Below are 26,717 nucleotides of genomic sequence, written 5' to 3'. Positions count from 1 at the left end.
CTCTGAGATACCACTACACACCTGTCAGATTGGCTAAGATGACAGGAACAAATAATGATGAATGTTGGAGGGGATGTGGGAAAACTGGGACACTGATACATTGCTGGTGGAGTTGTGAAAGAATCCAACCATTCTGGAGAGCAATCTGGAATTATGCCCAAAAAGTTATCAAACTGTGCATACTCTTTAATGTAACAATGTTACTACTTGGCTTATATACCAAAGAAATATTAAAGAAGGGAAAGGGACCTACCTATATGTGCCAAAATGTTTGTGGCAGCCCTTTTTGTAGTGGCTTGAAACTGGAAAATGAATGGATGCCCATCAATTGGAGAATGGTTGGGTAAATTATGGTATATGAATGTTATGGAATATTATTGTTCTGTAAGAAATGACCAACTGATGCTGAATGAAATGAGCAGAACCAGGAGATCATTATACACTTCAACAATGATACTGTGGAAGTGGATATCTTCAACATAGAGAAGAGCTAATCCAATTCCAATTGATCAATGATGGACAGAATCAGCTACACCCAGAAAAGGAACACTGGGAAATGAGTGTAAACTGTTAGCATTTTTTGTTTTTCTCCCCAGATTATTTTTACCTCCCAAATCCAATTCTTCCTTTGCAACAACAACAATAGCAAAATTCGGTTCTGCACATATATATTGTACCTAGGATATACTATAACATGTTTAATATGTATGGGAAAGCCTGCCATCTAGGGGAGGGGGTGGAGGGAAGGAGGGGAAAATTCGGAACAGAAGGGAGTACAAGGGATAATGTTGTAAAAAATCATCTATGCATATGTACTGTCAAAAATTATAATTATAAAATTAATAAAAAAATAAAATAACAAAAAAAAGTTATAGTATATGAATGCAACATAAAGTCTTACGAAGATGAATGTTGAAAACATTGGAAAACTATATGTATTTGGAAAAATAAAATACTAAAAAAAAAAAGTGGGCATGCCAGGCCAATGAATAGTGAATTATCTGGTCATCTTTTATCATTTCCTCTTTCCCTTTGCTTTTTTGACTTTTAACCATGTTTTTCCCTCACTATGACCTCCATTTCCCTCACTCCGTCCTTTTCACAGCCTATCAATCTTACTGTGTTCACTCTCCTGCCCTCCTTAGCATGGTTTTTGGTAAATAAGAACCCTGTTCTCTCTATTGGAATCTCTTGCTTTCCTTGTCCAGTGATCAAATAATACCTTGAAAACCTCAAACTTGGATTATTTCCACTATGTATCTTCTTTGCTTTTTGTTAATGTGCTGAAGTGGAGAAATTCATCAAAAAACAAACAAAAAAACCCAAACCATTGTGGATGAGAAATCCACTAGATCCGCTAGAAATTTATGATATACAATATCATCTGGGCCTTCACTATAGCAAAATATTACTTTTATGTTTTCCTAATTAATTCCCTTTCCCACACATAATAATGGCTTTCTCCTTCAGCCTTCCATGGGTATTCTCATCTCTACCCTCTCAGCTGAGGATCTCACTTTAATACCCTGCTGAAAAAAATTGAGACTTTTAGCTAAGAATGCCATCCTCTTCACACATCCTCATCTTACATTACTTAGACATCTTTTTTCAGTAGTAATTTCTTAATCCCTTTCTTGGATGAAGAGGTGGCCCTTCTTGCCAAGGCAAACCCCTGTGCATGTAAGCTTGAGTCCTTATCTCATCTTCCCCATCAGATTGCCCTCTCTATCACCCTCACTTTCTAATCTTCAGGCTCTCCTTATCTACTGACTCCTTCCTTGCTACCTACAAACAAGCCTAAATCTTACTTTTTCCTTAAAAAAACCTCACTTGATCCAGTCATCCAAGGCAGATATCTCCAGATATCTCTGCTTAATTTTTTGAGAAAGCAGTTCATGCTTTCCTGTTTGTTTGTGACTAAACCCTCTAGTATGTGGCTTCTGATCTTATTCATTTAACAGAAATTGCTCTTTCCAAAATTACCATTGATCTCTTCATTGCCGAAATGAGGGTCTTTGCTCAGTCCTCATCCTTCCTGAAAGTTCTCTTATCCAGTTTTTTTATGACACTGCTCTCTTCTAGTTCTTCTACTTGTCTAGATCACTCTTTCTTAGTCTACTTTGTTGAATCTTCTAGATTATGTCCACTAACCATGGGTGTTGCCAATTTGCTCTGTCCAGAACTGCATCTCTAGTGGTCTTGAATTCTGAACTGTCTTTTGGACATCTTGAATTAGGTATCCTGTAGGCATCTCAATTTCAATATAACCAAATAAAACTCATTATTTTTCACCTCAAAAGCTCTTATCAGTTTCTTATTACTATTGGTATACAACTATCCTTTCAGTTACCTAGGATTTCCAGCCTTGCCATTGTGCTAAACCCTCACTCTTACCCCACATATCCCATTGTTGTCAAATTTTGTAGTTTTTATTTTCATGATATCTCTGACGTCTATCTATGTATCTATTTTCTATCTATTTCTTTGTGTGTTTATTTTTCTTTTTATCTATCCATTTCTCTCTCTTCACTCACACTGCTGCCATGTGCAGCCTCCCATTTCTTCCCACTAGACTGGTCTCCCCCAGACATTCTCTACTCAGCTGCTTCAGTGATTCCCATAAATACAGGTTTGTGCATGCCACCCTGTTCCTCCTATAACTCCTATGACTCCTGTGACCTCCAGGATCACATGTAAAATGCTTTGTCTGGTGTAAAGCACTGAAACTATGAAAAGGTATGCTTGAATCAGACAACTGAGCACTTAAGGTTTCACCTATCTGATATGAGACAATGACTCTATTAGCATATGTTTTGGAAAATGGTTCTTCTCACCTTGTGGTGCTGGCTCAATGTTTGATGTTAAGATAATTGTAGGCAAGGATTAGAGGGTGGGGTGAGAGAGGAGAGATTTCACTTGGTGGCAGGATGAAGATCTTTGGGGAACCTGTGGCCATTTGCCTGCTCCTTCATTTCTCCTCCTAAAGACCAAAAGCTTTTACTTATCCTGACTCTGGCTGATCTTGAGGCCTCCAGGGAGCTAGCTTGGACTTAACAGTCTGGCCCTTCACAGCTTGGCCCCATTGTACCTTTCCAGTCTCCTTAGACTTCTCCCCACCCACTCTGGGTAATCTTTCCCATGCAGGCTACGTTCTAGCATCTTTAGATGCTGACCCATGGCTGACCCATGCCTGCAGAATAAGGCTCCTGTTCCTTTTGTCAGGAGCCAGGGAAACATGATTTACCTCCCAGCTGCCCTTCTCAATGAACTTGACTGGTGTCCATCCTATACCTGGCACACGATGCCCCATTTTCAGATTCCCTGTCTTTTCACTGACCATGATGTGTTTGAGCTTCAGCACTAAATGATGAAGAGCACCAGATGTTGGGGTTCGGTCATGTGAAGAATTTGCAATGGTCATTCTTTTTGCCAAAAGGGACATTTATTTAAGAGAAGAGGTTACACACAAATTTAAGAAATACAATAGATACCAGGAATGATAACTGAGATAGATTTGGAATAACATATAGTTAGCAAGGAAAGAGGTTTTAACAATCAATGGGAAGGGCAAGTTCCCTAACAGAATTCACAGGAGAAAGGGAATATACTCCATGAGGTTGAAATATGCTCCTTAGATGGCAGGCTATATTCATAGAGGAGTTACACACTCTAAAAGAATTGTAAGGAGAAAGAGACCATGAGGTAGAAGGCTGTGGCAGGCTAACCCTAATGGATTCCACAAAGATGGGTGGGCCATGTACGATAGGGAAATTTAATCTTGGAGGTTTAATATAACAACTTTCTGATTGGCTACAGTAAGCTGGGGTTACTCAGGACCTCCACAGGGGTGGGCCAGTCTGTAAGGTTGAGATGATCACCATCAGAGTCTTTTTCTGCTTGCCTCAGGGAATAATCTTTTCAGTACTTCAGGCTTTCCCTGACCATCCCACCAATCACCCAGCTCTCAGAGGCTGTGCTCCTTGCCTACGGGGCACCTTCTTCACCTCTGCTTCTTGCATGCTTCAAGATTTAGCACAGATCCTTCCTTCCCTTAGAGGCCCCTTGAATCTCCCTGCCCCAAGTGCCTTCCTTTCAAGGCTACCTTCCCATGCACAGGACATGTCTTATGTATATATAGTGGTTTGCATTATATGAGTTCCTTGAGGAACCATATTTTCCTCTTTTTTGTATCCCCAGCACTTAACATAATGTTTGACACTTAGTAACTGCTTAATAAATCCTTGTTTGTTATAGAAGGGAGTCTTGACCTTTAGAGGGGTTATGTTTAAAGATATCTGAGATCCTTTCTGCGAGTCTTGTCTCTTCTTACTTTTAAGGCTCTAAAATTGACTAGTAAAGACTTCATGAAGTATGAAGAAGTCTCAGATCTCAAGGCAAAGATATTATGTTCCAAGAACTGGACTAGTTAACTAGTATTTTGCCATTTCCCTGAGCCCAGTGAGAGGACTCCCAGAATTATTTCTCACAATTTTATCCTGAAGGTAAAACAAGGATAATCTCTTCCTCATAGGGAACTGATCATATCCTTCTGCAGCTCAAAGCTAATGGGAAACTTATAAGTATTATCTAAAGTCTAAAAAATAAAATGCAAACTTTTTTTTTTCTGATAATTAAGGAACCCAACCTTTCCTCAAGCTACCTTTCTAGTTGAATTTCCTTTTGCCCTCTGATTTCCTCCTGTCCCTTTTACCTCCTTGTATATGGTTTTGCTTACTTCCTAGACCTAGTCCCTCAGCAGCTTTACTTGATGGAAATTCTTCTTTCCAAGGTCCAGCTCAGATATTAGCTCCTCCATGAAAACTTCTTCAGTCTCTTTGCCAGAGGGAAGAGCAGAGTGTATCCCTGGTGCTCAGCATAGTACTCTACATATGATAGCTTTTGAGTTAATAAGTGTTAAGTTGAATTCAGTAGGCTGTCTGAGGAAGAGATGCTGTTGAAGTTGGGAAGGGGACCCCAAAAGATTGGGGTCTATGATCCATGTCTTCTGGTATCTCAAAAAAAATTGCAGGCTTGAACCCATTTCCTAGTCAAAGGACAAAGTTTATTGTAATTGTAATGCCATTATAAGCAAGCTAAGTTCTAAAAGAAATTAGCAAAGTCCTAAGAGAAGAGACCTCTTTATCTAGTTTTCCATTATTGATATGCTCATTCTGTGACCCAGAGGAGTGGTCTCTGGAATTTGGTTATTACTGACCAACAGATTATCTATCTCACAGTCACTGCTATCTCAGGAGTTTGATCTATGGGACTATCCTAAGGCCAGAAGCTATCTGACTGAAGAGTGGTCAATTCAGAATCTGACAGATTGTTGTTCTTAGATTGGGAGTAAGTCCCCAAGACAGACCTCTAAACCAGAAGATTTAGGATTTACTGACTTACTGTTTTTTTAAAATTATAACTTTTTATTTATAAGATGTAGGCTTGGGTAATTTTTCAGCATTGACGATTGCAAAACCTTTTGTTCCAATTTTTCCCCTCTTTCCCCCCACCCCTTCCCCCAGATGGCAGATTGACTAATACATGTTAAATATGTTAAAGTATAAGTTAAATACAGTATATGTATACATGTCCCAACAGTTATTTTGCTGTACAAAAGGAATCGGACTTTGAAATAGTGTACAATCAGCTTGTGAAGGAAATACAAAATGCAGGTGAACAAAAATAGAGGGATTGGGAATTCTATGTAGTCGTTCATAGTCATCTCCCAGAGTTCTTTCACTGGGTGTAGCTGGTTCAATTCATTACTGCTCTATTGAAACTGGTTTGGTTCATCTCATTGTTGAAAATGGCCACGTCCATCAGAATTGATCATCATGTAGTATTGTTGTTGAAGTATACAACGATCTCCTGGTCCTGCTCATTTCACTCAGAATCAGTTCATGTAAGTCTCTCCAGGCCTTTCTGAAATCATCTTGTTGGTCATTTTGTACAGAACAATAATATTCCATAACATTCATATACCACAATTTATTCAGCCATTCTCCAATTGATGGGCATCCATGTAGTTTCCAGTTTCTGGCCACTACAAAGAGGGCTGCCACAAACATTCTTTCACATACAGGTCTCTTTCCCTTCTTTAGTATTTCTTTGGGATATAAGCCCAGTAGTAACACTGCTGGGTCAAAGGGTATGCCCAGTTTGATAACTTTTTGAGCATAGTTCCAAATTGCTCTCCAGAATGGCTGGAGTATTCACAATACCACTAGCAATGTATCAGTGTCCCTGTTTTCCCACATCCCCTCCAATATTCAGAATTATCATTACCTGTCATCTTAGCCAATCTGACAGGTGTGTAGTGGTATCTCAGATTTGTCTTAATTTGTGTTTCTCTGATTAATAATGATTTGGAGCATCTTTTCATATGGCTAGAAATAGTTTCAATTTTTTCATCTGAGAATTGTTTGTTCATATCCTTTGACTATTTATAAATTAGAGAATGGCTTGATTTCTTATAAATTAGAGTCAAGCTATTGGGCTTATATCCCAAAGAAATACTAAAGAAGGGAAAGGGACCTGTATGTGCCAAAATGTTTGTGGCAGCTCTTTTTGTTGTGGCTAGAAACTGGAAGATGAATGGATGTCCATCAATTGGAGAATGGTTGGGTAAATTGTGGTATATGAAGGTTATGGAATATTATTGCTCTGTAAGAAATGACCAGCAGGAGGAATACAGAGAGGCCTGGAGAGACTTAAATCAACTGATGCTGAGTGAAATGAATAGAACCAGAAGATCGCTGTACACTTCAATGCTGTATGAAGATGTATTTTGATGGAAGTAGAAATCTTCAACATAGAGAAGATCCAACTCATTTCCAGTTGATCAATGATGGAGAGAAATAAACTACACCCAGAGAAGGAACACTGGGAAGTAAATGTAAATTGTTAGCACTACTGTCTATCTACCCAGGTTACTTATACCTTCAGAATCTAATACTTAATGTGCAACAAGAAAATGGTATTTACACACATATATTGTATCTAGGTTATACTGTAACACATGTAAAATGTATGGGATTGCCTGTCATCGGGGGGAGGGAGTGGAGGAAGGGGGGGAATAATTTGGAAAAATGAATACAAGGGATAATATTATTAAAAAAAATTCTAAATAAAAAAAAATAAATAAATTAGAGTCAATCTCTGTATATTTTGGAAATGAGGCCTTTATCAGAACCTTTGACTGTAAAAATGTTTTCCCAGTTTATTGCTTCCCTTCTAATCTTGTCTGCATTAGTTTTGTTTGAACAACAACTTTTCAATTTGATACAATCAAAATTTTCTATTTTGTGATCAATAATGACCTCTAGTTCTTATTTGTTCATAAATTCCTTCCTCTTCCACAGGTCTGAGAGGTAAACTATCCTATGTTCTTCTAATTTATTTATAATCTCATTCTTTATGCTTAGGTCATGAACCCATTTTGACCTTATCTTGGTATATGGTGTTAAGTGTGGATCAATGCCTAGTTTCTGCTATACTGATTTCCAATTTTCCCAGCAGTTTTTGTCAAACAGTGTGTTCTTATCCCAAAAGCTGGGGTCTTTGGGTTTGTCAAACACTAGATTGCTATAGTTATTAACTATTTTGTCCTTTGAACCTAACCTATTCCACTGATCAACTAGTCTGTTTCTTAGCCAATACCAAAGGGTTTGGTGACCACTGCTTTATAATATAGTTTTAGATCTGGTACAGCTAGAGGACCTTCATATGATTTTTTTTTTTTCATTAGTTCCCTTGAAATTCTTGACTTTTTTTTTTCCATATGAATTTTGTTGTTATTTTTTCTAGATCATAAAAATAGTTTTTTGGGGAGTTTGATTGATATAGTGCTAAATAAATAGATTAGTTTAGGTAGTATTGTCATCTTTATTATATTTGCTCGCCCTGTCCAAGAGCATTTACTATTTTTCCAATTGGTTAGATTGATTTACTGATTTATTATTAAAATAGAAGACCCCCCAAATAAGGGGGCTGTATTTCATCAATAGGATTGGGAAAGATTGGAAGTATTGTTTATTTGCTTCCTTTTAAAATGACTAGGAGGTTGATATTCATCCTACAAGATTTAGGAGGGCTATAAGAGATATGTTGGAATCTGCAATTGCACTTAAGCTTGCCAGTCAAAAGAAATGCAAAGTGATAAAAGCTCAAAAGCATATAAAGTTGCAAGTGTGGGCTTGAGATTTTGGGTATGTTTGCTCTTAATAGATTGGAAATAATAGTTTTTTGCTCTTTACAGCTTGCAAAGTATTTACTTCACTGCAGCTCAGTGACACAGGAAGAGCAAATATTATACCTATTTTATAAATGAGTCTTGGAAGGATTAGTTGGTTTGCTGAAGGTCACAGAAAATTGGAAAGTGAATTGGTGGCATCTAGATGATGCAGTGGATGGAGCACCAGCCCTAAAGTCCTAAAGAACACCAGAGTTCAAATCTGCCTCAGACACTAACTTTGTGATCCTGAGCAAGTCACTTAACCCCCATTGCTTAAAAAAAACAAAAACAAAAAACCAAAAAAACCCCACTACAACAAAGAAACCTAATTGTTCAATTGAGTAATCTTATAGGAGGTAACAAAAATTGAATGCTTCCTAAGGAGGAAGAGCATCAGCATCAGCATTTTTATAACACCCTAGTCACACCCAAATAAAGATAAAACCAAAGCTGGATTTAATGCTAGCTGTACCGGAAGAAGAGGTTCACTCCCCCAGGTGGCCTTGCCTTTGGCTTTCATTCACTGCCCCAATATATAATAGCTTTAGTGCTTATGGATGTTACAGAGTCTCTGTTAGAATGAAGTGAATCTCTTCACATCCCACTCCTAGTTAAGCATCCATCACTTTATAAAAAGAAAGAAAACAACAGGAGGGCAATCAGCTGAAGTCTTCTCATAATGAAATATGCCTTTATTGCAGCAATGACTTCTTAGTTGTCTGCATAAGGAGAGGTGGAATTACAAATAATTAAAACATATAAACAACCCAAGAGCTGAGAATGCTTGTAGCATTTGGCAACGACACCAGCTGGTTTGAGGATAGTTGGACAATGTCTATGAGGCCGGGAATTGGTGAATTCTCTACATCTGAGCTTTCTCTGTCTAGTTTGAAGGTAGTCCTGAGACATCCTGACAGGTTCTTTCTTTGTGTGATCCCCATTGAAGGGGTGGAAGCATTCCTGAGGCACCCTGGGGGGACACTCCAGGGAGAAGCCTTCAGAGCTGCCAGGCTTGGGGAAAAGTTCACAAAGAAACCTTAGAGCTTGGCTTTTAGAGCAAGGAGGGCAATTGTTTAGCGAAGCCCCTAATTTGGAAGTTAATGGAGGTGCTGCTGCCCTCATTAAACTGCATCATGGAACATAATGAGTAGAATAATGGAGCAACCAATGTTACACAAATTGAATGATAAAAAATGACAGGTTTAGTCAGTTCATTACTTAGAAAGAAAGAAATGAAAGAATAAGACATTTTAATCCCCTAGTACAGAGTTTCTTAATCTGACATCCACAAGATGTCTATTGACAGATTTCAGGTCTGTGAATTTGTATGGGGGGAAAATTACATTTTTATTTCAATATAACTGATCTCCTTTGTCATTCTGAGTATTTTATTTTTGAGTTTTCAAAAGCATTATTCTGAGAAGGAATCCATAGGCTTCACCAGAGTGCTAAAGGAATGACTCTAAAAGGTCAGAGTGAACCCCTACTCTAAAGTCTTATTCTCAGTCATTAGAACTGAGACTAACAGGGAAGTCATAGACTTTAACCTCACACAGATTATCTTTTGTGAGATTCTGTTATGAAAGATATTATTTACTGGTTAAGAAAGCAAAGTTAATCATTTTTTTTATTTCCATAAGTGGTTGGATTTCTATGGATAGATCAGAAAATATCCCTAATTCTAATGTTTTATTTGCATTATAGTGTTTTATTTATTCATAAATATTTTTGTCTAAGTTGAAATTGACTAAGAAAAAAATGTACTGCCCTTTTTACTTGAAGCTGATGGAAAAAGTATGGGAATGAGAATCAGAGAATCTGGACTGGAAATCTTAGTTTCGTTGTCTGTTAATAGTTCTTTTGTTCTGTAACCGTGAGCAGTTAATTTTGGAGCTTCAGTTTCTTAAGTTATAAAATAATAAGAGGAGTTGGAGGGATCACTAAGCTCCCCTCCTGACCTGTATCCTATGATTCTATGATCCAAAATCATCATCAGATTGTACTGCCAGAGAAACTGAGGCAAGATAGAGATTAGAGAGTTTTTAATAATTTATTTGTAAGGGAGAGATTTACTGGGACCAAATGGATACATGGTTTAGTTCCAGGGGTGAATGAGATTATCATCTCCAAGAATCCAGCATCCAGCAGCAAATGTGAGTTCTCAATGACATATTTATACACAGTAGTTAAACAAAGACAGGGGAGTGGAGTCTAAACTCTGGTGAGTTGGAATCTCCAGATAGGAACCATTAATCCGGTTCTGACAGGTTGGGGGGTGAGGTAGGAGCATAAATTCTAACAAACTGGGAAGTAAGAAAATATCTGGCTAGAGACAGAAAGTCTGAACTCCCCCTTTTTGAGTTTACACATTGACAATTTATAACTTCTGAGTTATATCAGTCTTAATGAACTGTAGGGGGAGTTGCAACTAAGGGGATTGAGGCAGAACAATTAAGGAATCAGAGGCAGGACCAATTAGGGAAAGAGGCAGAACAATTTAGGAAAACTGAGTCAGGACAAGAAAAGAGAACTGTGCCACAACAAGATCAAGGTCTGTATGGAATTACTTGAGAAATAAAGATGGGTTGTACTGAGCCATCTATAACTTAGTTCCCTATTCTCGATTCCTGTATTCATTTATGAAATTTTTTGGAGCAGAAGTGTTGAGTATTAGGTCCCTAATGCAGCCAGAGCAAATTAAAATGTAATTAGGAAATACATAACAATATATATATATACATATATATATATACATATATATATGAAACATTAATATTTGGTTTTCTAAGTCAATATGTAGCCCACAGGTATCCTTATGTATGTATGACATACATTGTATGACATATGATGTATATGTACAATGCCCTCATTTCTATTTGTTTGACATGACTAGTTTGGAGTTTTGCCTTTGGTTGTGGTATAGAATAAAACTCATTCAGGTGGGTTATAGGACCCTTGATCCTAGCCTTATTTGTACTAAACAGCGAAATTAGTAGTTATGTCAGGGAAATAACAAAGGTTAAAATTGAGAAGAGGATATCTTCACAGTGGGCAAAAGTCCTGGCAGGCAGCCTTGGCAAGCAGAGAGCTTCCTTGGCAAAGCAAATTCCTGTTTTGGACTTCTGCAAAGATTTGGGAGCTCAGAGTTGTCAGTCTAAGGCTTGGGCTTGCATTTAAAATTGAATGAGATCCTTCAATGTTGTCAATGCCCCAGGCCTAGATTTCCAATTGAAAAAAGAGTACTTATCTTAGAGTTTCAAGCCACTCAATAAGGATTATAAGCTCAAGATCTCCAACTGAATGAGACCACTTAACTTGGGGAGGGTGTTGTCTGGGAAGGTATGCTTTTTTTAGGGGAGAGCCTGAGAACCTTAATCACCCTTGTTTTACAGATTAAAGGGGACACAGTTTCAGGATTCACCCCTATCAGTTACAGATGGGGTAGAAAGGTAATCTTCATTCAAGTGTTTTAACAGGGTAGAATCACACATTTTTTGAAATAGAGCCTCTAACTAATGTAAAAATTCTTCTGTATTGCCATTGTTTGCTTATTTGTTTGGAATTTTTATTCTCTTTATCTCATGAGAAATGCAAAGGTCACTGCCATAAGCTTCATTTATAATACTATTCTTAGTATGCCTTCAGAGAATATCCCTGCCTTTTGGGTGATTCTACCATATAATGAATTTCTTCTGGTACTTTAGGAACCTAACAGCACAATGAATATATATACTACATGTATGTTTTGGTGTAAATTTCCTAAATCTGTTAAGTATTCCCTTCTTTAGGTATTTTGTCAAGTCAACAAATCTTATTTTGTAGGAGGCACTGTGCTAAATAAATAAGCTCTCAAAAGACAAAGAAAAAGATAGTACTGCCCCCTGCCCTCCAGCTGCTCACAGTAATGGGGGGACACAACATGGCAAACAACTATGTCCATATAAGATATATACAATGTAAATTGGAGGTGATTTCAGAGGGAAAGCACAAGCAATGAGACTGGAAAACGCTTCTTGTAGAAAGTGAGATTTTGCATGAAGGATGCTGGGGAGACTAAGAGGTAGATTCGCTGGATTTATTATTTTACAACTGTGTAAAGAATAGATGGGAAAGGGGAGGGGGAAATGCTGCAAGCAGGGAAACCCATTAGATAACTTTTATTGTAGTCCAAGGAAGAAATAATAAGATTTGGAACTAGGATATTGGTCAAATGAATGTGGAAAAGGGGACAGATTTGACATATGTTGTGGTAGAACCAGAAACACAAAAATTCATTGATCATTGAGGATTAGAAAGATGGGACAGACAAAGATGAATGATGTTGTGATTGGGAGGAAGAACAGTATTAGGTGGAATGATGAATACAAGTTTTGGACATGTTGAGTTTAAAGACTTGTGAGACATTATAGACACTTTTGGGACCTGAAGCTCATAGGAGATATTGTTATTTAAAAGTAATCTTCAGGGGCAGCTAGGTGGCGCAGTGGATAGAGCACCAGCCTTGAATTCAGGAGGACCCGAGTTCAATTCTGGTCTCAGACACTTAACACTTCCTAGCTGTATGACCCTGGGCAAGTCACTTAACCCCAGCCTCAGGGGGGAAAAAAAATAAAATAAAAGTAATCTTCAAAGAGATGAGGAAAGAATCATGACATACTACAGAGACTGGGCTGGGGTGGGATGGGAGATGGATGACATATCAGCAAAGGATAATAAAAAAGAGAAAAGTAGAAGGAAATGTGGAAAAAGAAAATGTCTTGGAATCTGGGAAGGAGAGAGTACTTAAGGGGTAGAAGTGACAGTGTCAAAAATGTCAGGTAAAGTCAGGATAGATGACCTGAACTTAATGTTTAAAATATTGTTATTTCCATACCCTTCTGTGTCTGATGCAAAGTCAGTAAGCAGAACCAGGAAAGTTATCTACACTGGCCACAAATCAATCACATCATAAACATTTATTAAGATCCTGCTATGTGCCAGGCATTACGCCAACCAATGGGGATGCAGAAGAAAAATCTCTGCCCTCTATGAGCTTACCATATGATGGGGAAGACAACATGCAAACAAATATATACAGAGGAAGCTATCTATAGGACAAAGAAGAAGTAATTGACAGAGAGAAAGCACCAGAATTAAAAAGGGTGGGAAAAGTTTCCAATTAAAAAAAAAAAAAAGATTTTGATTAGGTCTTAAAAGTAGATCAGTAAGCAATACAGAGGAGGGAGAGCATTTCAGGAAAGGTGGGGGGGGGGGATACTCAGAACTGAAAAATGGAGTTTCTTGTTTGGTGTAATAGCCAAGGAGGTCTATGTTACTGGATTGTGGAATATATTGGGTAGTTAGATTTAAGAAGATTTTGGGGGGGAGGGTTAAAATTGTGAAGCGCTTTGAATGCCAAAAAGTTTTTTATTTGATTCTTATGGCAATGGGGAGGATTTAAATGAGGAGGACAAAACATGGTCAGACCTTCACTTTAGGAAAATCATTTTAATAGCTGAGTGGAATATGGATTGGAGTAGGGAGAAACTTAAATAAAAAATCCTTCACAATAACAAAACAATAATCCAAAATGAATTATGGATGACCAAACTTAGCCCCAGAGAAGAATTATCAGACAATGTTGTTAAGTTGTTTTTAATAGAGAGGGAGACCTCTCATATTTTGTGGACAGGGAGGTTAACTATAGAAAGGGAGACAGTGAAAATGAAGAGAGAAGGAATGTTTGGTGTGTCAGGCCCTTAGAGAAAATCAGAGGGGACTGGATCAAGGGGCACAAGTAGGGAGGATGACCTCAAAAAAGGGGAAGAGATTCTTCCCCCTCAAAGACTTTCTCCAGGACAGAATAAGTCAGTGATGGAACCAAGACTGAAATCATTATCTAACTTTAAAATTTATAATCCGTTTAAAGTCAACTTTAGTTCAGTTACATTTTAAAATACACGACTTCTATCACTGTGTCAGATTTCCTTTTTTTGCAAGCATGATTATTATTCCCAGTGAATTTTCCTGTACTGAAATAATGGGAATCAGTAGAAAAAGAAAAAAGGCATTTCCTAAAATATACCTTGCTTTTCCATAATTGAATAACTACTTTCCATTTCTCTTATAAACACATAAAATTATAGGGAACTCTCTGTTATTTATACAAATATATACATGAAATTCAAAGTTTATTCAAACAGCTCATTTTTACAAAGAGAATCAATGTCCTCCCCCAATAAAGCTATTACCCAAGAGCTAAGGTCAATACAGTCTCATTAAGAATTTACCACCTCTTTCCATTATCATCATCTAAATGAAGAGAGGAAGATAAGTAAAAGAAGCAATAGATTTAGGAAGAAACATGACCAAATGAAGACTTCTTTTAGATATGGAGAAATTTTACATGGTTTTTAGAAGAAAGGATAAAATCAGCCGAAATGGAGAAATTGAAAGTTGAGAGAAAGGGAATGATTGATGGGGCAATCTCTTCAAGGAGATAACAAGGGACTAGATCAAAGGTACAACTAGAATTGATAACAAGGATAAGGCATGCCTTTTTCTTAAAGACTGGCTGACAAGAAAGAGGGAGAGAAGATATAGGGGGTAACAAGTCAGTTACAGAATCAAAAGTGATCCAGATTTTAACATTTAAAATCTATTTAAAATTTTTTGCATCAATATTCAAATATTAGGGAAATTGGTCTATAATTTTCTTTCTCTATTTTCACCCTACCTGGATATCAGAAAGTCATCACCAGCATAATACACTATGATCTCATAGGATTTATACCAGAAATGCAGGGCTGGCTTAACATTAGGAAAGCTATTAGCATTTTTGACTATATCAATAACCAAACTAACAAAAATCAATAGATGCAGAAAAAGCATTTGATAAAATCCAACACCTATCCCTATTAGAAACACTAAAGAGTATAGGAAAAAATGGAGTTTTCCTTAAAATGATTAGTAGCATCTACTTAAAATCTTTAGCAAGCATAGTGTGCAATGAGGACAAACTAGAACCATTCCTAATAAGATCAGGGATGAAACAAGGTTGACTACTATCACTATTACTATTCAGTGTTGTATTAGAAATGTTAGCTTTGGCAATAAGAGAAGAAAAAGACATTAAAGGAATTAGAGCAGGTAATGAGGAAACCAAATTATCACTCTTTGCAGATGATATGATGATATACTTAGAGAATCCTAGAGAATCAGCTAAAAACTACTGGAAACAATTACAACTTTAGCACAGTTGCAGGATACAAAATAAATTCACATAAATTATCAGCACTTTTATATATTACCAACAAGGCCCAATAGCAAGAGATATAAAGAAAAATTCCATTTAAAATAATTGTCTATAATATAAAATATTTGGGAGTCTACCTACCAAGGCAAAGTCAGGAACTATATAAACACAACTACAAAACATTTGCCACACAAATAAAGTCAGATCTAATGAATTGGAAAATATTAAGTGCTCATGGATAGGCCTAGTGAATATAATAAAAATGACAATACTATCTAAATTAATCTACTATTCAGTGCCATGTCAATTAAACTCCCAAGAAATTATTTTACAGATTTTACAGAAATTATTTAACAAAGTTCATTTGGAAGAACAAAATGTCAACAATTTCAAGGGAATTAATGAAACAAAATTGCCCGACCTAAAACTTATCTTATAAAGCAGCAGTCATAAAAACTATTTGGTACTTACCAAATTAGGTCACAGGACAAAATAGTCAAAGACTGTAGTAATCTAGTGTTTGACAAACCCAACCCCACTGTTTGGGATAAAAATTTACTATTTGACAAAAACTGCTGGGAAAATTGGAACCAAGATAAGGTCAAAATGGGTTCATGATTTAGACATAAAGAATAATATTATAAGCAAATAGAAGAACAAAGGATAGTTTACCTATCAGATCTGTGAAGAAGGAAGGAATTTATGGCCAAAAAAGAAATGGAATTCATTATTGAACAAAAAATAGATGATTTTGATTATATTAAGTTAAAAAGTTTTTGTACAAACAAAATTAGTGCAGATAGGATTAGAAAGGGAAGCAATAAACTGGGAAAACATTTTTATATACAAAGGTTCCGATAAAGGTCTCATTGCTAAAATATATAGCCAATTGAGTCAAATTTATAAGAATTCAAACCATTCTGCAATTGATAAATGTTCAGAGGATATGGACAGACAATTTTCAGATGAAGAAATTGAAACCATTTCTAGTCACATGAAAAGATGCTCTAAATCAATATTGATCAGAAAAATACAAATTAAGACAACTCTGAGATACCACTACATACCTCTCAGATTGGCTAAAATGATAAGAAAAGGTAATGAGGAATGTTAGAAGGGATGTGGGAAAACTGGGTCACTGATAGATACATTGTTGGTGGAACTGTGAATGGATCCAACCATTCTGCAGAGCAGTTTGAAACTATGCTCAAAAAGTTATCAAACTGTGCATCCCCTTTGACCCAGCAGTGTTACTACTGGGCTTATATCTCAAAGAGATCTTAAAGAAGGGAAAAGGGCATGTATGTGCAAGAATGTTTGTGGCAGCCCTTTTTGTAGTGGCAAGAAACTGGAAACTGAGTGTATGCCCATTAATTGGAGAATGGCTGAATAAATTATGGTATATGAATGTTATGGAATATTATTGTTCTGTTAAGAAGCAACCAATAAAATGATTTCAAAGAGGCCTGGAGAGACTTACGTGAACTGATGCTAAGTGAAATAAGCAGAACCAGGAGATCATTATACATGGCAACAGGACTATAGGACTATACAATGATCAATTCTGATGGACATGGCTCTCTTCAACAATGAGATGATTCAAAACAGTGCCAGTTGTTCAGTAATGAAGAGAGCCATCTACACCCAGAGAGAGGACCATGGGAACTGAGTGTGGATCACAACATAGCATTTTCACTCTTTTTCTTATTATTTGCTTACATTTTTTTTTCTCATTTTTTTCCCTTTTTGATTTGGTTTTTCTTATGCAGCAAGATAATTGTATAAATATATATGCATATGTTGAATTTAACATAATTTAACATATTTTTTTTCCATGTTTAACAAGGGTTAATGTTGAAAAATTATCCATGCATATGTTTTGAAAATTAAAAAGCTTGGGGCAGCTAGGTAGCGCAGTGGATAGAGCACCAGCCTTGAATTCAGGAGGACCCGAGTTCAAATCTGGTCTCAGACACTTAACACTTCCTAGCTGTGTGACCCTGGGCAAGTTACTTAACCCCAGCCTCAAAAAAAAAAAAAAAAAAAAAAAAAAAAAAAAAAAAAGAAAAGAAAGAAAATTAAAAAGCTTTGATAAAAAAAATCTATTTAAAAATTGCTTTGGTTTAGATCCATTTCTAAAATACATGACTTCAGTTACTGAATCAGTTTTCCTATTTTTACAGCATAATTATTGTTCCCAGGTGAATTTTCCTACATCAATTTAGGGGATATCAGCAAAGAGAATTTTAAAAATTTTATTTTAATGTTTAAAAATTATAATAGCCTTTTATTCTTCAAAATACATTCAAAGATAGTTTTCAGCATGCACCCTTGCAAAATCTTGTGTTCCAAATTTTTCTCCCTTTCTTGTCTCTCCCCCCATACAACAAGCAATCCAATATAGGTTAAACATGTGCAATTCTTCCAAACATATTTCTGCATTTATCAAGTTGCGGAAGAAAAATCAGATTGTCAAAAAGAGGAAAAAATGAGAAAGAAAACAACCAAGCAAACAAACACTATCACCACCATCATCAAGAAAAAGTGAAAATACTTTGCTTTGTTCCACACTCAGTCTCCATAGTTCTCTCTCTGGATGATGATGACGCTTTCTATCACAAATCTATTGGAATTGTCTTAAGTCATCTCATTATTGAAAAGAGTCTCCATCTCAGTTGATCATCACATAATCTTGTTGTTGCTATATACTATGTTCAAAGAGAAAATTTCCTAATGAGAGATCTTCTCCTGAGCTAGGAAAACATTTCTGTCAACAAATCTGGCAATTTCTATCCACTACACATGAATAGTTTATCATTCCCCTTACATACACACAGAATTATAGGAAACTCTATTATTTCGGGGAAAAATATACTTGCAATTTAGAGATAATCTAAACAAACAGCTCACTTCTCTAATCTTCCATCTCCTTCCCAAACAACACAGTTTGTTGGGAATTTACCTTCCCACTGTGGCCACCAAAGTGAAAAGAAGATAAAAAGACAGAGAAGCAGGTGGCTTTCAAGCAATCGAAGTGCCCAAGTGTCAGTAACTAGTCCCAAAGTATTGCAGATATCTCACAGGGGAAGAGAGTAAACAGTTATTAGACACTCATCATATTTCAGGCATCAGGTTAAGGACTTTACAAATATTTTTTTATTTGATCCTCCCAAACAGCCTTGGGAGGTGGGTGCTATTATTGTCTCCATACAGATGAGGAAACTGAGCCAGACAGTGGTCAAGTGATGACTATGCAAGATATTGCAGCTAGTCTGAGGGTAGATTTCAACTCAGATATTCCTAAGTATACCCTTATATAAATACTTGTTATACCACACATGATTCTAAGTAATCATTGTATCATTGTTCATTACTCCTCTTATTAGTACATAGTATTTTAAAATGTCTTTACCAACTGTTTCTCATCAAATGGTGACTGAATTACTGAGAAGAAGGGATCAGAAGCTAGGGGCTTGTTAGGTGTAGGTGGGGGAAAGGATAAGTTGCTCTGGACTCACAGCCTTTAAAGTCTGGTGATTACTGAACATGATGTAGTGTGAATGCATGGGGGTTGTCTGCCTATATTGTATTTGTGGCCAGTCAAACTTTTATGAAGTGCCTAGTATGTGCCAAGCACACAAACTAAGGCAAAGGACAGTCCTTGTCCTTAAGGATCTCCCAATCTAATGAAGAAGACAACATGCAAATAACTATTTATAAACTAGCTATATACTGGATAAGTGGGGAGTAATCAGCAATAGGAAGCTTAAGAAGAGTTGGCAGATGCTCCCTGTAAATAATGTAATTTTAGCTGGGAATTGAAAGAAGCCAGAGAAACCAGGGAATAGAAATGAGAAGAGAGCATCCTAGGCAAGCAATGTATTGCCAGTGTCTAGCATGGTGCCTCATACATAGTTTGATGTTTAATAAATAGTTGTTGCTTGCTTGCTAATTGAGGGAAGGGACTGTGTTCTATCTACCTCTGTGTTTTTATCCCAAATGTGCAGCATAAGGAATTACCTTCATTGCAGTTACTGAATAAATGCTGATAATTATTCACTGATTGATCTCACATTCACTTTGGTTCTTCTCCTTTCAGGGTATGACTGAGGATTCCCAAATGGCCCTAATGCTAAGCTTGGACTACAAATCAATGAAGGAAGATGCCAACACTGAGTTCCCCCTGCCTTTCCATGAAAATGAGCTTTCTATCCGTATAGGTAGAACTGGACTTCATTCAGGCAAGTTTTTCAACCTAACCGTGTACCCCTTTTGAATTGCTCTCAGTCAATTTTGTAGACAGGGGCTTGGTTACTTGTAGGGACTTCCCACACATAGCTCAATGGTGCTGGTTGAGCTGAATGAGTATTTATTAAGTGCTTACTATATACCACAGATGGTTCTAAGTAATCATTGTATCATTGTCCATTACTCCTCTTATTAGTACATGGTATTTTAAAATGTCTTTACCAACTGTTTCTCATCAAATGGTGACTGGATTACTGAGAAGAAGGCATCAGAAGCTAGGGGCTTGTTAGGTGTAGGTGGAGGAAAGGATAAGTTGCTCTGGATTCACAGCCTTTAAAGTCTGGTGATTACTGAACGTGATGTAGTATGAATGCATGGGGGTTGTTTGCCTTCATGATTTATCCAAAAATATTGGAAGGCCAAGAGTATAGGAAGTAGAGATGACAGGAAATTAACTCTGTGCATGAGGAACAGTCAGTAAAGACATCAGTGTTTGAGTTCTTTGGACTGGACTGAACTTAATTCTGTTCATTCCCAGCCCTGTTTGTCCATTCCCTGATAGGATGTGAAGGAGAAGGGATAGTTGAGGACTAATCTACCTCTAGCAGGTACAATTAGAATAAGTTCTTTTCTTTTGATCATTGAGTAAGTCTTCCATTCCTCTCTAATACCTTTCCTGTCCTGAGTTTGGGGCTCTCTTATGCATATGAGATAGTATGACAAGCATGACAAAATTTCAGAACTAAACTGGTAACACATCTCTAACTTCCTTCTAAGACGATGATGGATATGTAGATCTTAAAATGTGTGTATGACATTCTTTTTTGTGGTCAGTTTGGAAAAATAGGATTGCTTTTTCCTGATAATTAACTGTATAAAAGTTTCAATATCCTGAGCATCTTATCTTCATCCAAATAGTCAATCCATCACAAAGTATTTGTTAGGTGCCTCCCATGTGCCAGACACCAGAGATGCAAGTCTCAAGGAATGAGAGAATCTCTCCTAGCTAGGAGCTTCCATTCTATTAGGAGTCATAAAATGTGTATAACATATGTACTGAATCAATACAAAGTAGTTACATGTAAGTTTGAGAGGGAGGGAGAATATGAAAAGTTGGAATCAAGAGGAGATGGGCCCCTTGATTAAGAGATTATAAAAGAACTCCTAGGGTTATATTCATAAGTAGCCCACTGGCAAGGTACAGACTTTCATTTTCTAAATGTTTTATCATCTTCTTATAGGACGCATTTTTTTTCTCCCTCTGAGATTCTGTTTTTCATTGTTCATCCCTTGGCCTTGAGTCCCTTCCCCTTTTTACCATGATGTTGCCTAATTTAGCTATACCATTTCCAGCCCACTTGAAGCTGTGAGCTTCTTGTTACTTAGATTGACATCTAAGGACATTGAAAGAGAAATGGATATACATTTCTTCTCTTTTTAAAGAAATGTTTTACTTCTTTTCATACTCTTAACACCATTTTTCAATTCAAGGCACCTTTTAGTCACTTTTGTCTAGTCTCTTTTCTCCACATTACTCCAATTTTGACCTGTCTTTTTTTCTTCAGAGTACTATTAGCCACAATTCCCCTTCAAATGCTTGTTTGCGTCACTGATTTCTCCCTCCCTTACCCATCCTTATGCTTTATTACATTCCATCCTCACTCTGTTTCACATATGTTATTAATGTCTTTATGCACAGTATTCTTTCCCGCTAAGCACTATAATCTCTATACCCTCTATTCCATCAGAACTGGATGGATGATAAATGCAATTCTAAGCCAGTATAATCTTTCATACTGCCTGAAACTCATCATTTTCCTTATTCATTCTAGAGGAGCCAGGCAATTTTTGATAAAAATAATTGTAAGGAAAGAGTCATGAATCTTACAGAAATAAAATCAATGTCTGTATGGTCCAGAGAAAGGAAAAATTGTTAATAACAAGAAAACATTCCTAACTTTTGCAAAATAAATTGGTAAATTCTAAGGAAACAAGACCTACTTTGTAAAAATCAAGATATATGTAGAGATTTACATTCCAGGGAATGACCATCAACTCCAGGGAGTTTGGAGAATGGAAGTAGCACTTCCAAAGCAAGAATAGTTGGAAGAGTCCTTAGGACTTTTTGAGGGAGCAGGGCAGCTCCTTCAGAAGTTATAGAAACCTCCTGTTGTCACTGAGTGAAAGTCCCACCTAATATGAGTGTAAGAAAATCCGTATTTGATGTCTAATCGAAGTGAAGCCAATGATGGAACAGGTTGGTTGATGTTACAGAAGCTTAAGACTTTGGGAAATTTTCCTACCTATTCATGTCTCACCAGGATGGGGCTAAAGAGTTTGAATGAGTGTGGGAATTGACCATGAATATTGCCCTTTTGCAGATTTTCTAGCTATCTTTGATCAAGAAAATCTGTGGAATTAAGTGTGGAGTTAAATTTAGGTACCATTCAAGCTTTTTCTAAGCACCAGACTATTATAATCCATATAGGAGAAACATTTTATAAATGTAATTAGTATGGCAAAGGTTTCCTTCAGATAAGAGCCTGAATATGTCTTCTAAAAGTCCACTTAAAAGAAAAACCCTCCATAGGTGATAAGCATAGGAGAAGACACAACCAACACTTAAATTTTTACAGACACCTGAAAATTTCCTTTTTGTGCTCTATTTCATGTGGAAAGTGGGGATAACGCCAACCTACCTGCTGCTCACAACTCCTGCTAAGAAGGTAATGATGGCATGAGAGAGCAGATTTTTACAAAATTATCTTACAAGAAGCTGGCATGCTAAAGGCATAATAAAGAGAAGAAATGATGCTGAAATGAATGGCATGAATTAATGCTACAGTTTGACCTTCCTGATAAGAATGTAGGCAAAGGATCAAGAGGCCAAGGGCATATTTTGATACTCATTGGCATTGTTAGGTTTATATTTGGCTTTACTACTGAGGACTCTACTGAGCACTTGAGCTGAGCCAAGTATAATGCAGCAGAAAGAGCATTTGATTTGCAGAGACCCGAGACCAAGATTCTGCTCTACCACTTACTTCTCAAGACTGGGCAAATCACTTCCTCTGATCTTTGCACAGTGCCTGGCATATAGTTAGCACTTAATAAATGCTTGTTCCCTTGTCTTGTTTCGGTTTCCTCCTCTATAAAACAGGCAAGTTTGCATTAGGTGATTTCCAAGTTCTTTTCTGACTCCTCTGAATAGCATTTTCGATTTTTCTTTTTTGAAAATTATTCAAATCAACTAATAGAAAAAATTCTGCTAGAGGTGCATTCTCATTTATTTAGTCATTGTTAGTTTGCCAAAAAGTTACATTCCTATGCTTCTCCATGTCCCTATTTCTGTTTTTGCCTCTTGCTGACTTTATTTTTGTTAGGTTGGAAGAGTAGGGTTTTAGGAGTGACATGACATAGAGAACAAAGATGACAACTGTTACAAAAGAGAGGGGAGACAATATTTAAACTCATACTTCTGAGTACTGTTTTATGTATTTTAGACTAATGATGCAATCATACACACATTTATTAAGCACTTACTACATCCAAAAAAATAGATAATTCTTGACTTCACATAACTTACAAGTGAAAAGGAATTTGAGAAGACACCTCCAACAGATTTCTTGCACTCTTTTGAATGAAAAAGGTTAAGAGATGCAGAACTTCTTGCTGTGAGAATCCTCTACTGTGCTCTCCTCAAGCTGGAGAAAACTCCCAACTGGCAGAATCTTCCTGATCCTTCCTTCTCTAGGTGTTAATAGGAATGGAGTTGGGTTAATTTTCACAAACTCAGAAAGGGTAGGTGTGAGAGGCTGAAAAGAACAATTGGAGCAGTATTAAAACCCTCTTTGATTGCTCTGAACTTGGAGCAGCTCCTGTAGCTTGATTTGAAATTTTCACTAACTGCTGAAGAGCTGGGAATTCTGTCTCTTTATGCAACATTTAACATTTATTTAGTAGCTTCTATAATTCATGAGGGTTTTGAGTTATTCATTCCATCTTGATAACCTATTCAATGGGGAAATTTGATTTTTAATGTACACTTGGGTAGTGAAACAGCAGACTGGTTTGGACTGTGCTGGTTCCCCCTTATAAAAATCCTGCCAAACCATTATTACCCTTGGATTTAGGAGGTACTGGCTGAAAGAAGGCAGCCTTTCTTTTTTGTATTTTATGGGGAGTTTTAAGTGTAGTTTTTGTCTTTTTGTAGATAGAAATTTTTTAAACTTGAAATTATATAAACTAAAATTCCTGGTCATCAGGGCCAGGAATTGTTATCTTTTGGAATTTTATGTATCTAAAATTTCATGATAGTTTAGCTCAGCATTTTGACTTTTAGTAGTATTCTGAGCCCCATAGAAACCCTTTCCCCATTACTTGGACTCATTTGGTTTATCTTTATTTTATCAGAAAAGACATAGAATTCCATCAATCTGCCCACACTTTAAAACCTCTGTCATTTCCTCTTTTAAAATTAATTAAACTCATTTATACAGGACTGAGTCAGGAAATTTGAATCCTCTAGAACTGATTTAGCTACAGTTAATTGTGTGATGTTGGGCAAATCGTTTTACAGCTTTGTCCATTTCCCAGGGAAATTAGTATTTCCTCACTCAGCTGATTATATGCTAATAACAAGACCTTATGTGTATAGAGTATGTTTTAATTTCCAAAACACTTTCCATGAGTTAGAGAAAACAGAATAATTTATGTGTACTATGACAACAACATTATGGAGAAAAACATCTTTGAAAAATTGTAGAACTTTGATGAACATGATGATAAAACATGAGTCCACAAGAATGAAGATAAAAGACTCCACTCACCTTCTGACAGAAGGGAATGAAATGAAAATATGGAAAGAAGCATACATTTTAAGGTAGTCTTAATGAAAAAATTTGTTTTTCTAGATTATTTAGATGTGTATTGAGGGATTCCAATTTTTTTCTCTGCCCAAGATGTTTCCCCCCTCAAAATGAGGACACACATTTTTATACTTAGGAATTAATTCATTCAGCATGATTTGAAGAATGAGGGGATTAGGTAATAAATATGAGCTTGTGATCATATGTGCAGAAGGCAGTTTATTAGAAGGTATTCGATTCCTCATTTCATATTAGAAAAGGAGATAAGGAACATATATTTCTCAAAATTTTGAGATCATTGAATGGAAGATAATTGAAATATAAAAACTCATTTGAGCATGTTAATTCTAATAGAGTCTGATTTGCTTTTTCTCTGGTTTTCTACTCAGGAAGGAAGAACTTTCTATCAAATAGAGCTATGCAGTATTGAAACCCTTTCCTTTGAAGTAGTGATATCTCTGAAATTAGAAGTGTTCAAGGAGAAGCTAGCTAATTACCTTTAGGGTATGATACTGTATCTTTTACAACTCTCAAGATTCTATGATCTCAATGTCAATATTGGCCAATATTGAACCCACTATCTTCTCACTCAAGTTTATCTGTCCTCTCAATTCCCTGTTTCTACTGATGGTGACATTGTCTTTCTAGGCACCCAGCACTGAACCATCTTTTACTCTTTATTCTTTATACCCCATTTCCAATCCAGCCACTTGCCACTTTTTTTTTGATCTGACATCTCAGTTATCTCTTTCATTGTTCTTCTCTCAAGCCACATAGCCACTGTCCTAATTCAGACTTTTATCATCTTTCACTTAGACTTTTTTTTGTATTATGAACTCTTTTGACAGTGTGATGAAGTCTGTGAACTCTCTCTTGGAAGAATGTTTTTTAAAAGCATAAAATAAAATGCACAGAATTATAAGGGAAACCAAAAGTTAGTGAAAATAAAGATGTAACTTTTTTCCATTCAAGTTCATGCACTCCCTGAAATTAATTTATGGACTTCAGGTTAAGAATATTTGACCTAGAATTATTGTAAGTCTCCTCACTGATTTCCCCACTCCTTGCTTTTTCTCTCCCCCATTCAACCTGCTTCCATACAGCTGCCAAAGTTATTTTCTGAATCCTCAGGTTTGACCACCTCACTAACCTGTTTTTATTTTTCATTATTTTTTTAGTGGTGGTTTTCTTGTTATCAACAGGATAAAATTCAGACTCTTTAGCCTGGAAAATAAGAGTATTATTGTTTGACTCAAACTTACTTTTCTCTTGATACACCTTCCTTTCCTTCTCACACTCTACTACAGCCAATCCAGACCATTAACTATTCCCTTACCTCATCCTACTTTTTCCTAGCTACCTACATTTGTGCAGACTACCCCTTTGTGCCTGGAATGCCTCTTGTCCTCTTTTCTTCCTATGGAAATCCTTCTCTAATGATGCTTACTGAATTTTTATTCTTCAGGATCCACCTCAAGTGCCATTTCCTTAGTCTTCTAGGATACCCTCTTCTCCCCGCATACACATATATACAGAAAGTAATTTCATTTCATTTCTTATAGCACTTTGTCTGCATTTCACCTATGTGGTTATCACATTGTAGCTTGTCCCATATTCATTTATATATTTCTCATATCCCCTTATTAGATTGCAGGCCTCGAGGACAGAGACTGAGTCATTTTTAATCTTTGTCTACCCAGCACCTAGTGTAGTGTCTTGAACATAGGTGGTGTTTAATGAATGTTGAATTGGTTTTATCAGTGGTAGTTCTCTGGGGGAAGTGTTAACTCAGTAGACATTTTCTGCCTTGTTCCATGTTTGCCCAGAAGTTTGGGATAGAAAATGAAGACAAAATATATGGTGATCTTAAAAACAAGAGCAGAAGAAGAAAAGGGAATAAGGCCTTCTAGAAGCTTAGAATCTGTACATAGGAATTGAAGTCAAGGGTCCAGTTGCCATTTAAGTGTCTCCCTGGAACTCTCCCTGGTCCTGAACAGCAGCACCCTCTGTCTCATCCAGACATCCCATTCTCAATCCTCTGGCAGCCTCAGCCTATTGTTTGTCCTTTCTAATTGAAGAGGACCGTGACATCAGGGAGGTATGTGTGCATCACGACATGCAAGTGAATTGGATT

The 26,717-nt window shown here is 36.7% G+C and overlaps 1 protein-coding gene across 7 annotated transcripts in view; it reads left to right on the top strand.

Moving 5' to 3' along the window:
* Positions 1 to 26,717, top strand: part of SLC39A11 (solute carrier family 39 member 11) — a 484,374-nt gene that overhangs the window by 161,499 nt on the left and 296,158 nt on the right. For all 7 annotated transcript variants that reach the window (XM_074260645.1, XM_074260642.1, XM_074260639.1 and 4 more), the window contains one exon: positions 19,567 to 19,708. In XM_074260645.1, the coding sequence (XP_074116746.1) occupies positions 19,567 to 19,708 (142 nt within the window). The remainder of the gene's footprint in view (positions 1 to 19,566; positions 19,709 to 26,717) is intronic.

The sequence above is a fragment of the Sminthopsis crassicaudata genome, chromosome 4, assembly GCF_048593235.1.
Source record: "Sminthopsis crassicaudata isolate SCR6 chromosome 4, ASM4859323v1, whole genome shotgun sequence".
NCBI classification, from domain to species: Eukaryota; Metazoa; Chordata; class Mammalia; order Dasyuromorphia; family Dasyuridae; genus Sminthopsis; species Sminthopsis crassicaudata.
Note: the sequence above shows the minus strand (reverse complement) of the source record. Positions and strands in the feature narration are given on the sequence as shown.